Below are 14,477 nucleotides of genomic sequence, written 5' to 3' on the forward strand. Positions count from 1 at the left end.
ACAGCGAGGCTGAGAGCGGAGCTGGTCGCGTGAGGCTCGGTATTTTCGCTTGCGGTGTGACGAGCAGCGGCGGCCCGGCCGAGCGCGAAGGGCCGAGCTGTGCGAACGCGGTCACCATGGACCGCGCAGATGAAGGGCCTCCGGCCAAGGCCCGCCGCCTTAGTGGCTCTGAGCCCCCTCAGAGCGAGCTGCTGCCGCCGCCGCCGCCGCCTCCTCCTCCTCCTCCTCCTCTCCTGCGCCTGCCCCTGCCTCCACCTCAGCAGCGCCCGAGGCTCCAGGAGGAAACCGAGGCGGCACAGGTGCTGGCTGACATGATGGGGGTGGGACTGGGCCCCGCTCTGCCCCCGCCTCCGCCCTATGTCATTCTCGAGGAGGGGGGTATCCGCGCGTACTTCACCCTGGGGGCTGGGGGTCCCGACTGGGAGCCCGCAGTCGAGTCAGGGTACGGGGGGTCGCCCCCTCTCGCGGAGAGCCTAGAAACGCTCTCTCCCTCAGAGGTTTCTGGGGGAAGCCTGGAGATTGACTTCCAGGTGACGGAGCCCAGCAGCTTCGCAGGAGAGAAGGCCCTAGAAACCTGTAGCGCAGGGGGGCGGGGGTACCAGAGGTTAGCCGGTCCAAGGGGGAGAGAAGAGACCGTCATCATCGTGGAAGACGACGACGAGGATGAAAAGGAGAGCGTGAGGAAGAGGAGGAGGAGGAGGAAGAGAAAGCCCAGGAAGGTGAAGAGGGAAAGCCCAGAGAAGAATGCTGAGAAGATAGAGTGCATCCTGCAGGCTCTGGAAAACATTCAACTAGACCTGGAGGCGGTGAATATCAAGGCAGGAAAGGCCTTCCTCCGTCTCAAGCGCAAGTTCATCCAGATGCGGAGACCCTTCCTGGAGCGCAGAGATCTTATCATCCAGCATATCCCAGGCTTCTGGGTCAAAGCAGTATCCTTGTCATCTATACTCATGGGCCAGGAGCCCATGACCAGAATTGGGTGGGGGGCGGTGGGAGGAGGGACAGACTGGGTGAAAGGGTGTGGGGGCGGGCCCCTGTTGGAAGAATGAGGAAGTCTGGTGGAGAAGGGATGGAAGGAGTGTGGCAAAACATCAGAGAAGCTGGACTGGGGATGGTGAAGGGGGAGGGAGAGCCCATTAAAACTGGACCACATATGGGAAAGGGAAAGATAAGGAGCATAGCATTAAAAGAAAATGGATCACAGACAGTGAAAGCGGGAGGACAGAGACACACCAGAAAAATTGGACCAGAGATGGTAAAACGAGGAGTGGGGAGAGGGGGAGGACAGTGAAGAAGGAGGGGAAGGGCATACAGCAGAGAATTGGCCCAGAAAGGGTACCCAAGTCACACATGGCTGTGCATGCCTAGGTCTCTACTTAGATTCTAGGGAGACCCCAATCCTGGCTGGAGAGAGGGGGCCAGTGCCTGAAGAATCAGGAAAAGGGGTATCTAGGAATAGAGATTAAGAAGTTAAATGAAGGAAATAACAATAATTCACTGTTGGTGATAAGCTTATCTCTGGGGGACCATGTAACATGTTAGGAACACATGGGTTTAACATCCTAATAGAATTACATGGACACAGACACTTGATACTGTCATATCACATGATCACAGGCCCCCAGTACCCAGGCACAGTATTATGTGGCCACAGGTCCTCAGTACCCAGACCACACCATCACCTGGACACAGGCTCTCAGACACAGACACACAACATTATGTGGACACATACCCATAACACCCAAATATATAACATCATGTGACAACAGGCCATCGGCAACCAGATATAACATCATTTGGACATGGGCCTTTAGCCCCCAGACACACAATGTCTTGTGAACACTCAGAGACAACATCACTTGGGTATAGACTCCCAGCACCCAAACACACAGCAGATATGAACCATGGCAGGGCCACCTAATATAGAGGTTTGATATTTTTAAACACAGGCTCTCACCACATGGTATCATGGGAATAAAAGTATGGGTCTTGTTGCATGACCTACTTGTTCCACATACATCACATGAGCACAGAAGGAATTCTGCTCCAGCCTCTCTTTTGTTCTGCCCTGCGTAGCCCCGCCTGGCCTGCCTTCCCTCCTTCTCATTGAACAGTCACTCCTTGACCTAAACTGCTCCCTCCATCAGTTCCTCAACCACCCCAAAATTTCAATCTTGATCAACCAACGTGATGAAGACATTTTCCGCTACTTGACCAACCTGCAGGTCAGGCCAAAGAGAGATCTTTTCTACTAGGACTGGGCAAGGAATCTGGTCCTTGGAGGTGAGGGGGGATTGGGTGGGAGGGGCCACAGTGTGGTGGGAATTCCACCATTACCCCCACCCTGAGCAGGTACAGGATCTCAGACATATCTCCATGGGCTACAAAATGAAGCTGTACTTCCAGACAAACCCCTACTTCACAAATATGGTGATTGTCAAGGAGTTCCAGCGCAACCGCTCAGGTAAGAGGTAGCCCCAGAGCAAATTCATCCCCCCCCCATCTAACCTTGTCCAGTGCCCTCTCTGTAGCCTCCTTTTTCCCCAGGCCGGCTGGTGTCTCACTCCACCCCAATTCGCTGGCACCGGGGCCAGGAACCTCAGGCCCACAGGCATGGGAACCAGGACGCCAGCCACAGCTTCTTCAGCTGGTTCTCAAACCATAGCCTCCCAGAGGCTGACAGGATTGCTGAGGTGGGGCCCCTCCTGGCATTGTCAGGGAAGACCTTGCTAGGCTTACCCTTAGGTGCCTGGGGGATTGGGAGTAGGCTCTGGGACTTGTGCTCATAGCTCCTTTCCCCTGTCTCTTTCAACAGATTATCAAGAATGACCTGTGGGTTAACCCTGTGCGTTACTACATGATGGGAGAAGGGGGCTACAGAACAAGCAGAAAGAAGCAAGAAAAAGAAGAAAGGTGATGGCAGAGGGTTGATGGCTGAGAGGTGGTTTGTTAGGGGTGGGGCAAAGACTAGGCTAGTGTCACACAGTATTCATAGAGCCAAAAGGGACCTTTGAGATGATCTAATCCAATATGTTTTACAAGTGGGTAAAACATATTGCCCAGAAATGGGGTGTGATTGGCTGAGGTTATGCTCAGGGGTTAGAAATGGGACTCTCTCCACCTAGCCTCATCCCAGGGAACCCTTGTAGCCTATTGCCTCCCCTGTTACTTACCACCTTTCAGTGTTTGTCTGCTCTGGGTACATCACCTCCCACCAACCCTATACTCAACCCCAGACTTCCCCACAGTAAAAACAAGGATGAATATGAAGTGGTGATCGTGGAAGACTCTGATGACTATCACATCATGGAAGACATTATTGGAGAGACCTCAGACAGTGATGGTATCACTGACAATGAGACCATTCATGACGTCAAGATCTCTGACTTCATGGAGACTACTGACTGCTTCGAGACCACTGACAACGAGATAACTGACATCAGTGAGAGCCTCTGTGACAGCGAGTGCCCTGGCCACAATGAGACCACCGACAACAATGAAAGCCCCAATGACAATGAAACCACTGATAACAATGAGAGTGCTGATGACAACAGTGAGAACCCTGAAGATGACAACACTGATGAGAACGAAGAGAACCCTGATGACAACAATGAGAATGCTGATGAGAACCCCAATGGTGATGATGAGAACCCCAAAGATGGGAACCAAAGGAGCAGTGTCAACAACCAGGACAGCAGTGACAGTGACAATGAAGGAGACAATGATGGCAGTGATATTGAAGATAATGATGGCAATGAAGGTGACAATGAAGGTAGTGATGATGATGGCAACGAAGGTGACAATGAAGGCAGCGATGATGATGACAGAGACATTGAAGACTACGAGAATTACCTTGAAGACTCTGACAAGGATCACCGTAACAATACCAACCAGGATGACTATGAGGACGAAGTAGAGAACATCTCTGAAGAATCGTCAGTGGAGGAAGAGGAGGAGGGCAGTGAGGAAGGTGAGCTGGACCCTCACCTTTTTTGTTTTGTTTTTTTCTTTGGACCCTCACCTTTTGTCTTACCTCCTTTCTCCTGTCAGAGAAAATCTGGCCAGGATCAGAGTATCAAGGCATGAGCACAATCTGCTCTTGTGGAGAAAAGAAAAAAGCATTCTCAGTAAGTTTTTAAATTAAGCAAGGCCAAGGAACATTTAATTTACAAACATAACAAAACCAAAGAAACAAATTTCAGTTCTTGGTGATAGGCAGATAGGTTGTAACAGAGCACAAGACAAATGAAGCAGAGAGAAGAGATAGGAGGCAGTGAGTGGTAAATTAAGACAGGTTCACACACACAGGGGAAAAAGTGGCAAACACATTGCAATTCAGCACACTCTGTACCCAGCCCTGGCCTTCTGAGAACTCCCAGGCTTGCTTGGGGAGCTGGGGGTGAAGTGAACAGTGTGTTCAGTGATCCCAGAGGAGGGAGGAGCTAATTGTATCTCCAGAATCAGGAAGGGGAGAACTAGAGGAAAAAAGTAACATTTGAATTGGAGGCTGCCTTCACATTAAGGAACATTATGGGGCATTCTTGCTGGAAGGGATCACATGAAAAAGAACCTAGAAGGGTGAAAATGCATAGTCTGTTTGTCAGGGTTTACCAAGTTGTCTTCTAAAGACCCTTCACCAAAAGGTTCTCATAAAAAGGTTCAGTGGTCAAATATGTTGAGGAAATACTGCATACAATAATGTCCTTATGTAGAGTCACATGTACATTGGCACCTGAAAGGCTCTGATAAATCCTGCTCTAAGAAACCTATTTAAACATTGTGGAAGTCAGCATTTCCCAAACGTTGATCACAGAAGCCATTGTTCACTGCCCACCAAAAAAAGCACTTTGGGAAATGCTGAGGAAGGGTTGCATATGGAGGGTTGAGGGAGAAAGCATTATTTAAGGTAATTGCCATGTTTGGCTCTGGCCCGGATGACTGGCCAAAGGAAGCACCATTTCATGAGATGGGGAAGGGCATGGCAGTGGGATTGGTGGGATGCAGAGAGGAACATGGAGTTGGAAGGGCTTGTTGGACACAGGTACAGGTGTCTGAGAGGCAGGTGGTTAGTGGTATGTCTGGGAAGTCAGAAATTGTAAAGAAAGGAGGTAACAAGCCAGGGCAGAATCCTATATCTGGATTCTGGGGCCAGTTAATGTTAATTGGGTCCAATTAACATTAATGAAGTGTTTACTATGTGCCAGACACTGTACTAATGGTTTTCTTGCTTTAAGTAATTTAATTCTCACAGCAACTCTTAAGAAGTAGGTACTATTATCCTCCTTTTATAGATGGGGAAACTGAGACTCTGAGAGGGTAGAGTTAGGAGAACTAGGTCATGGAACATTCTGAGAAGGAAGGAATTGTCAGCAGTGTCCAGTGGTCCTGAAAGGGCAAGTAAAATGAGGGCCAGGATGTGTTCATTGTATTAGCAGCTGAATAGATGATCTATGACCTTGGGAAGAGTAGTTTCAGTGGCTTGGTGGGGGTAGAGCCAGACCACAGTAGGAAGGGGGAGGGATGAGCAGGGGTTAAGGTAATAGAGTCAAACCTTGGCTGAGAAGGAGATGGCAGAAGGCAGACAAGGGGGGATGTTTGAAGCTCAGGCAAAATAGAGGAGAGGCAGCCCTGTAGGGGAGGTGGAAGGAGCAGGAGGACCAGCCACTCCTGGGAGTTTTGGCCATGGTATCCCTGGCAAACTTCCATTGAGGGCACCAAGAAAGGAGTTGAATGAGCGAGTAGGTTTAATCTAGACATATTTTTAGGTAGGGAAACTGAGGGAATTGCCGGCCTCATCCCCTCCTACTCAGTGGCATCTCCTTTCAGAAAAGGGGAGGCAGAGTTATCTGCACAACCCTAGTGTGGGAGCAGGGGTGGGGAATTGGGCCAAAGAAGACAGACTTAGGCCTATTTGAATCACACCAGGGAAAAAGAGGGAGCAGCCTCTGGATGAATAGAAGGTTTATTCAGCTGAAGTCAGAGCTCAGGAAGAGACACACACATTGCATACACTGGGAGAAAAAGCTACTTTCAGAGATGTATCAATTAGGACGGGCAGCCCACCCTGCCTTCCTGCTTTCCTCCCACTGCCCCTTACTCTCTTAGCTTGAGTTCACACACATACTTGGCTGCTTGTTCCAAGCAGAGGTGCTTGATGAGTGGTCCCAGGCCCCCCAAAACCTGACTGTGGGCTCTGTTCCCTATGAAGAGTGACATCTACCTGTCCATTTAACCACCCTCTTCCATTTTCCTCTCCTTGATTCTCTTTCCTGTGCAGGCAGTGAGCAAGGTGAGAACAGCAATGATGAAGGAATTGAAGAAGACTCAGGAGAGGAAGACTCAGAAGACTCCGACATGGAGAAGGTGCTTCAGGTCCAAAACCCTTGGGCCATCCCGGGAAAGAGGGGCAAAATGGGATAAACGTCTTACCCTTTCAGGGGCTGCTTCTCTATATCCTTCTCCCCCTGCCCCCTTTGCCCTCCCTATCAGCTAGGGCCGAGCGGCCCCGCATTGCACTTCTGGGGGGTGACTGACTTCGTACACGGGTTTAAAGTTTATTTTTATGGTTTAGTAATTGAGAAATTCTTATTTTGGGGGGAGGGAATGGGGGTTTCCCCCTTCCTTTTAGCCCTCCTCCCCCGCAGGCTTCTGTGTGCTGCTAAACGTATTATCGTGATGCTTTGGTCAGGGCCCCTCTATCCCCCTCCTCGTGCTGTGTGGAGTGGACACCCTTGATCCCGAAGCGGGGAGGGCTGCTGTGGCCTTGGGGGGCTCTGCTGCCACCCTGTTCTCCCAAGTCTCTTTTCCTCCATTCCTCACCTTTCCCAGCTGTGCCCGCTAGCCCGCCTTGGTGTCTATGCAAGGCCGCTTCGCCATTGCGGTATTCCTGTCCCCCTCCCCCAGAAGTCCCGCCTCGTTCCCTCTGGACCCTGGTAATCCTAATAAAAGTGTGAGCAAATTCAAAGTGCTGTTTCGAGTCTTTTGTCCCACTCGGTGCACGGTCCCCAGCAGCCAGTCTCCGTTCCCACAGGCCCGCAAGTAGGTGCCTCGTCTATGCAGGGGCCAGGAAGATGGTAGTTGCTGAGGGTGGGGGTGCCTGGCTAGGGGCGAGCTCCTCCCTACCGCAGAGATGTTGCGTCCGGTCAATGCGGACCATTCTGACCAATGGCAGGGCGAGGCTGAGGAAGCCCCTCCCTCTCCCGGAGGCCGCAGTAGACCCAGGCAGGTAGCTAACAGCTTCCCACGCCTTCCCCTCCGCGCATGCGCATAGAAACGCCCTGCGCCCTGGAACATTTTATTCAGTGATCTTTTTATTTATCGTGCGTCAAACATTTCCTTGGGCCTAGTATGAGCTGGGAGAGGGGGAGCTAGAGGAATCCATTTTTTTTCATTCGCATGTAGTGAAATAAAAATGATATCAGTTAGGACTTAAACCAGTAATGCATAAGTGCTCTCTCAGGAAGAAGGTGCATGATCTCTGGGGCTGGACCTGGGAGAGAAGACAAGAAAAAAAGAGAGTCCTGGCTGGGGAGTTTGCATAGAGATAAAAGCAGGGGTTTCTGGTGGCTCAGTTGGTAAAAAATCTGCCTGCTATGCGGGAGACCAGGTTGGATCCCTGGGTGGGGAAGATCCCCTGGAGAAGGGAATGGCTACCCACTCCAGTATTCTTACTTGGAGAATTCCGTGGACAGAGGAGCCTGGCGGGCTACAGTCCATGGGGTCGGAAAGGGTCGGACAGGACTGAGCAACTAACACTTTCACTACTTTTCAAAGGAAGAGAAAAGGAAAATTACTATGTAGCTGTGGGGGCAGGGTGGGAACGGTCAGGAGTTGGACGTCTGAAAGACAGGCTTTATCTGGGAGATATCTGAGGAAAGGCCCAGTGGCTTTACGTTTTGGATACAGGAACTTTATTTCCACAAACACCACAGAAACCTCCCAGTTTCTTTATTAATCATAACTTACACAGAGATCCCAGACATCCGGGTATGTCTTCTGCAATATACCTCCCGAACTTTCCACCCGATGCTCTTATTTTGGGGAAAGGCTTCAGATGGTTTGATTTGTGTTTTACATCATGCCCTCTGCTGGCTGCCAGGAGCATTGATTTGAGGGAGGGAGAGCAGTGAGAAAGTGGATGCTATACCTAAAGTGAGAATGGCGTGATGGGGAAGGATATGGGAGGTATATTATCTTTTGGAAGTTTTAGATTTACAAAATCATTGCAAAGATAATACAAAGAGTGTCCCTATATCCTACCAGTATACCTCATCAGTTTCCCCTATTGTTAACATCTTACATTTGTACGTCTTTCACAATTAATGAACAAATATCAAAACATTATTAATCAGTTCAGTCGCTCAGTCGTGTCCGACTCTTTGCGACCCCATGAATCGCAGCACGCCAGGCCTCCCTGTTCATCACCATCTCCTGGAGTTCACCAGACTCACATCCATCGAGTCAGTGATGCCATTCAACCATCTCATCCTCTGTCGTCCCCTTCTCCTGCCCCCATGAAAGTCCATATTTCCTTAGTTTACACTAAATTTTCTTTTTCTGTTCCAGGATGCCATCTAGGACACATTACATTTAATCATCATGTCTCCATAGACTCCTCTTGGCTGTAACAGTTTCTCAGATTTTTCTCATTTTTGATGACCTGGAGTCATCAACATTTGAGGAATACTAGTCAGGTATTTTGCAGGATGTCCTTCAGTTGGGATTTGTCTAGTATTTCCCTCATGATTAGACAGGAGTTATGGGTTTGGGAAAGGAGGACCGCAGAAATAAAGTACCATTCTCTTTGTATCATATCAAAGGTACATGCTATCAATATGTGTTATCACTGTTGATGTTAACTTGATCACCTGGCTGAGGTAGTGTATGTCAGGTTTTTCCACTGTAAAGTCACTCCATTCCCCCACCTTCCATACTGTACTCTCTGGAAGGAAGCCACTAAGCATAGCCCGTGCTTAGGGAGTGGGGAGTTATCCTCCAACTCCTTGATGGGAAAGTATTTACATAAACTAATTAGAATTCTCCTGCACAAGAAATGTGTGTATTCTATGAGTGCTTTTAAGATGCTAGAATCAACAGGCTCTAAGTATAGAAAAAGAGGGATTGAGAGAAGTCAGAGATGACTGCCAGGTTGCTGTGGGACCTCCTGTGAAATGGTTAGAATACCAGATCTTGGATATACTCCAGATCCTGATAAATGTTTTGGGGAAAGCGTGGAAGCTTAGATGCCTCTGGTTCTAACCTGGGACCACACTATCAGAAGTGGGTAGAGGAGACTCTGGCCCAGAAGGGGGAACATCTTGCCCCAGGGCCAAAGCTGAGAGTACAGGATGCTGAGTCAAGGCATCTTGGACAAAGGAAAGAAACACCTATGAGCAGTATCTGGAGTCAGTCCTAATGAGCACGTGATGCAGTGGAGGGGAGGGGAAAGCAGCAGGGGCAAAGGACCTGGAGAAAGATAACCTGTGTATCCTTGCCTGAGTCTACTCTGGAACACAACGTGACTCTCTCACCCTCTCTAGAGGGTCTCAGTTTTCCCATCTACAGACAGACTAATCATGCTGGGGGATCAGCCCAGGAAAAGCAACCAGCCTAAGATCCCAAATGGAGTCTAGTCTTAAAGCAAACCTCTGAAGTCTGGCCTTCATCATGCTCTTCCCTGATTCCTCTCTATCTCTCTAATTAAATCCCTAGCCTCTCACCCTGGCTCCTCTTTATCCACCCTGTCAGAGAGGGCCTCTGACTTCAGGGACACTGTTAGGACCCAATTATGGGATTCTAATATACTTGGCCAGGATGCTCATGTCCTGGACTGAGGCATGGGAGAAGAAAATGTTCTTTGTCTAGAGTGACATCTTTTCCCTGTGCCCTCACTCCTCAGTGCGTGGTGTGGCTTCAGTTCTGCCCAATCTGGTTCTCCAAAAGGGAGGACTTATTCTAGAAGTCCTTAAGTTCACATCCAACTCCAGAATATATTCTTTGCTGAAGATTAATGAAGACAGGCCCATCTGCTGGGACCCCAAACAGAAACCAGGAGGAGAGTAAGGAATTGTAGATCCAATGTGCCCCAGGGCCTGTTCCCATGCTGAAGCTACTTATCTTTATATCCATCACAACTCACCCCACTCCCCTGAAGCCTGGAGCGACCTCCTGAGGGTAAGGTTCCCAGGACTTCCTAGGACCAGACCTTTAAAGTGCCACCCACTTCTGTGACTAAAAGTAGATTGGCAGGGACAAAACTAAATTCAGGAAACTAGATCCCTCCTTCTTTGGTGACCAAAAAGGCCATCAGTGGCTCCCGTGGTTGGGGATGTGGAGGATGGTTAGGGAAGCATCCTATTTTTCATTCCATAAATATTTATTGAGCACATGCTGTGTGCCTGATAGAAACTCAGTGATAAGAACACAGCAAGGGAACATGAACAGACCAAGTTTTTGTCCCCCTGGAGCACAGAGTTGAAACACGTGTTCATAACATTTTCTGGGTGCTATGGACCTGCTTGGTGATCTGGTGAAGCCTATGCATCTTTTCTCAGAAAACAATATCTTTTGAATGCATAAAATAAAATAATTAAAGCCATAAAATATTGAGTATATTTAAATATTGTTATTAAAATATAGAAAAACAAATACGTGTTATAGTAATATATTTGCTCCTTGTTAACCCATTCAATCACAAGATCTAATGGACAGTCTAATGACAAATATGCTTTTGAGATAGAGATGAGATTATATGATATTTCAAGAAATGTGCAACATCTATAATATGACATGAAAATCTCTGTGATTTCTATTAGTGATGGAGTCACAGGTACTATTACTACTATGGCGAGTTATATTCTTTGCTGAAAAGATGCTAAATTTCAATTACAGGAGAGTGGAAAAAAAAAACAAAACATTTTTCCCCATCCAAATTTAGGAACCCCTCTAAACCCTGTCCCAGCTGGACTGGAGTGAGGTTTGTGAACCCAAATTAAGAAACCCTGATAATAGGAAAGGCCTTCCTGTATCTCCTCCCTTCTTAAACCCTTTTCGTCTGGAGGACAGAAGCCGGGGTTTTATTCTGGGTCGTACTGCTGTGTGACCTTAAGTCAATCAGTTTGCTTCTCTGAGCCATAGATCCCTAAATCTGAAACAATGGCAAAGGCAAGAATTGGGAGGGGAGACCTTAATTATTTATGCTCCAGGCAACTAATTTATGTTCTCTAATTGAATCCCCTATTGAATGGATGGCATTTCCAGGTAAGATTGTAAAAATTATCTTCCCATTTCACAGATGGTTAAGCTGAGGCTCTGAATGAGGTTGTCACTTGACCAATGTCTTAATCAGCAAGTAGCAGGGGCTGGTGGGTGACTGGCCAGACGCCTATAACCACCTCATCCTCCAGGGATAAAACTGGGAACTACGTTCACTTTAAGCGAGAGAAACCTGGCTCAGAAATGCCTGCAGGTGGGGCGGGGGGGTAACCTACGGGAAACTGGCGGCAGAGTCGTGTCTCTTAGCGGAGCGGTGGTTTACGGAGAATAAAACGTCAAGAAGCTGCGCATCTCAGATTGTCCAGTGACTCGCGCCAGGCCTCACTTTGGGCTTCGCGCCTGCGTGCTCCCAACCAACCGCCCGAAGACTTGTCGAACCGACTGGCAAAGAGCGATGACGATCCTCCTCCTGACCAATCCTATTAAAGGATGGGCTTGGCTCATAAACCAATCAAAGACCCCCAGAGGGGCGGGTTTTCTTGGGCTTGGATCCTAGTGGGGGGGGGCGGTGTAAAAATAAAGTGTTTCCACCTCCAGCCAATCCCAGGGAAGACAGGAGGGCACTCCTCCAATAGGATCCTGGAGCCATCTGTAGCAGTGGCGGCCTGAGACCACCCCTAGCACTCTGCCAGGCGGGAGGGACGCATCCGGTGCATTCTCGAGATCCAGTTGCCGGTACCTGGAATCTTCTTGCGCGAGGCAGTGGCGGCACCGACGGCCCAAGGTTCCCGGTGAGACTCTGTAAAGACTGGGGGTAAGGGACGCGGGGGGGAAGATGCCTAGCCAGAGCGCGTGAGAGGTTGGACCTGGGCGAGCTTTTATCCCGGCGGCCTCTCAACCCTAGGTCAGCAGGTTGCGGAGGATCGTGCGGGTAGCGAAAGGAGGGCGAGTGCTACTGCGGCCCCAGACAGCGACCAGGTAAGTACCCTGCGGAGCCCAACCCCATGCCTACCCTCCGCACTCCCCTCATTTCTGTCTCTTGATAAACGGTGTACTTTGCAGGTCTGCAGCTCACGTGATTGTCTGCTTGCTTGTCTCAAAGTCTCCGTCTCTCTCTGCCCACTCCACTCCGTGTCTGTCCCCACCTTTCTGTCTGCCTTTACCTTTCTGTCTGGCTCCCTCTCTGAGACATAGGAGACCACCCAGACCTACAAGGCTGAATCCTGATCCAACCAATAAAAACTAGCTGTAAAACCTCGAGCCTCACCCAGCTGGGCCTCAGTTTCCTCATCTGTCAAATGGGAGTCTAATAATCTCCTGAGACAATACATGTGCCTCACTTTGCCCTGCTGCCTGGCCCCTAGAAAAGTGTCAGTAAATAATAACTGTTATGATTGAAAAGAATATAGTCTCTCTTGGCTTTTGCCTTTATTTTTTCCTGTCTCTGACCCTCCCCCCCACCCCAATTGGTTCTTCTTTGTGAATGTTTCTTTCTCTGTTATTGCTTTTCCTCTTTCTGCCTCTTTCCCAACTGGTTAGAGGTACATTGTTTATAGCAATGAGCTTGACCTAAGAGTGCCTATCAGCTTAGTCTGGGGCTCTTGTCTGTTCTGTGGGTAAACAAACGGAGCCTGGCCTTAGGCTGCTTCTGGCCTCATTGAGGAGACAATGTTCCCCAGCTATTGTGTTAAATATGTGAGACCTACCCCCGTAGGGTGGGGAGCAGCTTAGATGAAAAAGTGAATCAGGCTCCTATCCTGTATCATGTTAGTTACTACAAGAAAACCAGAGACCAGGGGTCTTCTCATTACAGCCCCGGAGTTGACCAGGCGTCTGGAACTCACCTTCAGTCATCAGCAAAATCCCCTTCATTCTCACCCTGGTTTCTGAATAGTCCTGTTGGGTTTTTTTGCCTTGCCTTAGTGGTTCGCATACCTTTTGGACACAGCACTCCATTTTTATAATGTACATTTTGAAATATCTCCTTCACTGTTCTGAACTGAAGTGCATAGATAATAGAATCCGTCTACACACATAATTCCCGTCAAAACCAATATAGTGTTCTAATTGGATATAAGGGAGAAGTAAAGGAAGAATAATTTATAATAAAGTAATATATTTGATTATCTTTTTTTTTCTTTTAAAATATATATTTCAATATGTAAAGGCTGGGATATAATTCCACTGGAAGACATATGGAGTGGTCTTGAACATAATGGAGTGGTCTTGAATATATATATATATATGTATATATATATATATATATATATAATGCTTGTACCTGGGACTGTACATATAATGCTTGTACCTGGGAGTGTGACAGCTACACTGTGACTCAGAAACCATGGATAGGGTGATGTGATTTTCCTCGATGATGAGCAGTTCTTCATAAGGTTCTAAACAAAACACAGTACAATCTTCCCTCAATTTATATGATGGTTGAATTACTGGAAAAGTCATTATATATTAAAATCCATAATCTGGCTCCCATAAGCTCTCTGATCTTATCTCCTACGACTCTCCCCACTTACTCCCTCTCTTTCACCCATCCTGACCTCCTCTAGGCTACTTGAACATATTAGGCACACATCCACCTCAGGAGGTTGAACTGGGCCATCCGTTGTACCTAGAATGCTCCCCTCTCCAATATCCACAAAGCTCATGCCCTCACCTCCTTCAGGCCTCTACTCAGATGTCACTTTCTCAATGAGGCCTACCCTGACCTTCATATTTAAAATTGTAGCACTCTCCTAGCACATACCCTGCTCTGTTTTTTCCATAGTGCTTCTCACCCTCTTACGTAACATAATTTACATCTTTATTATGTTTGTTGTTTATTGTCTGACTCTCGCACTCAATTGTAAACTCCAGAAGGGCAGACATGGTTTGTTTGTGTCCTGATGTATCCCTATTACCTGAAACAATGCTTGGACATAGTAGTCTCTCAATAAATGTTTATTGAATCAATGAATGAATGAACAGGTTTTTCACCTACGTGATTATCTGATGGAACATTCTAAAGTTGCATGGGATGCATTATGATTGTTAGCCGTGTGGAGCTGTTTTGTGCACTGCAGAATGCTGAGCATCCCTGGTCAGTGCCCACTGAATGTCACAAGTAATCTCCAATTATTTTGATAGTCAAAAATGCTCCCAAAACACCCCTTGCCTGTCTGTTCAATCCCTCACTGGGAACAACTACTTGAATAGAAATCTGGCTTTTCCCTGAGCACTCTGCTCCCCCAGCAGCCCCCTCATACCCC

At 48.1% G+C, this 14,477-nt stretch overlaps 1 protein-coding gene and 1 long non-coding RNA gene across 4 annotated transcripts in view; both read left to right on the forward strand.

Annotated features, from left to right (window-relative positions):
- TSPYL2 (TSPY like 2) lies at nucleotides 1–6,964 on the forward strand. Its single transcript, XM_015104896.3, has 7 exons — nucleotides 1–929; nucleotides 2,148–2,225; nucleotides 2,353–2,464; nucleotides 2,548–2,693; nucleotides 2,816–2,913; nucleotides 3,249–3,970; nucleotides 6,278–6,964. Exons 1-7 carry the CDS (start codon nucleotides 117–119, stop codon nucleotides 6,418–6,420), a joined length of 2,112 nt encoding a protein of 703 aa, XP_014960382.2. The 5' UTR covers nucleotides 1–116; the 3' UTR covers nucleotides 6,421–6,964.
- A 4,929-nt stretch (nucleotides 6,965–11,893) lies between these two features.
- LOC105605459 (uncharacterized) overlaps nucleotides 11,894–14,477 on the forward strand; it is a 71,429-nt gene continuing 68,845 nt past the window's right edge. For all 3 annotated transcript variants that reach the window (XR_006058315.2, XR_009598826.1, XR_009598825.1), the window contains exons 1-2: nucleotides 11,894–12,005; nucleotides 12,119–12,192. This is a non-coding gene — a long non-coding RNA (uncharacterized LOC105605459). The remainder of the gene's footprint in view (nucleotides 12,006–12,118; nucleotides 12,193–14,477) is intronic.

Source organism: Ovis aries, chromosome X (genome assembly GCF_016772045.2).
Source record: "Ovis aries strain OAR_USU_Benz2616 breed Rambouillet chromosome X, ARS-UI_Ramb_v3.0, whole genome shotgun sequence".
In the NCBI taxonomy this organism is placed as follows: Eukaryota; Metazoa; Chordata; class Mammalia; order Artiodactyla; family Bovidae; genus Ovis; species Ovis aries.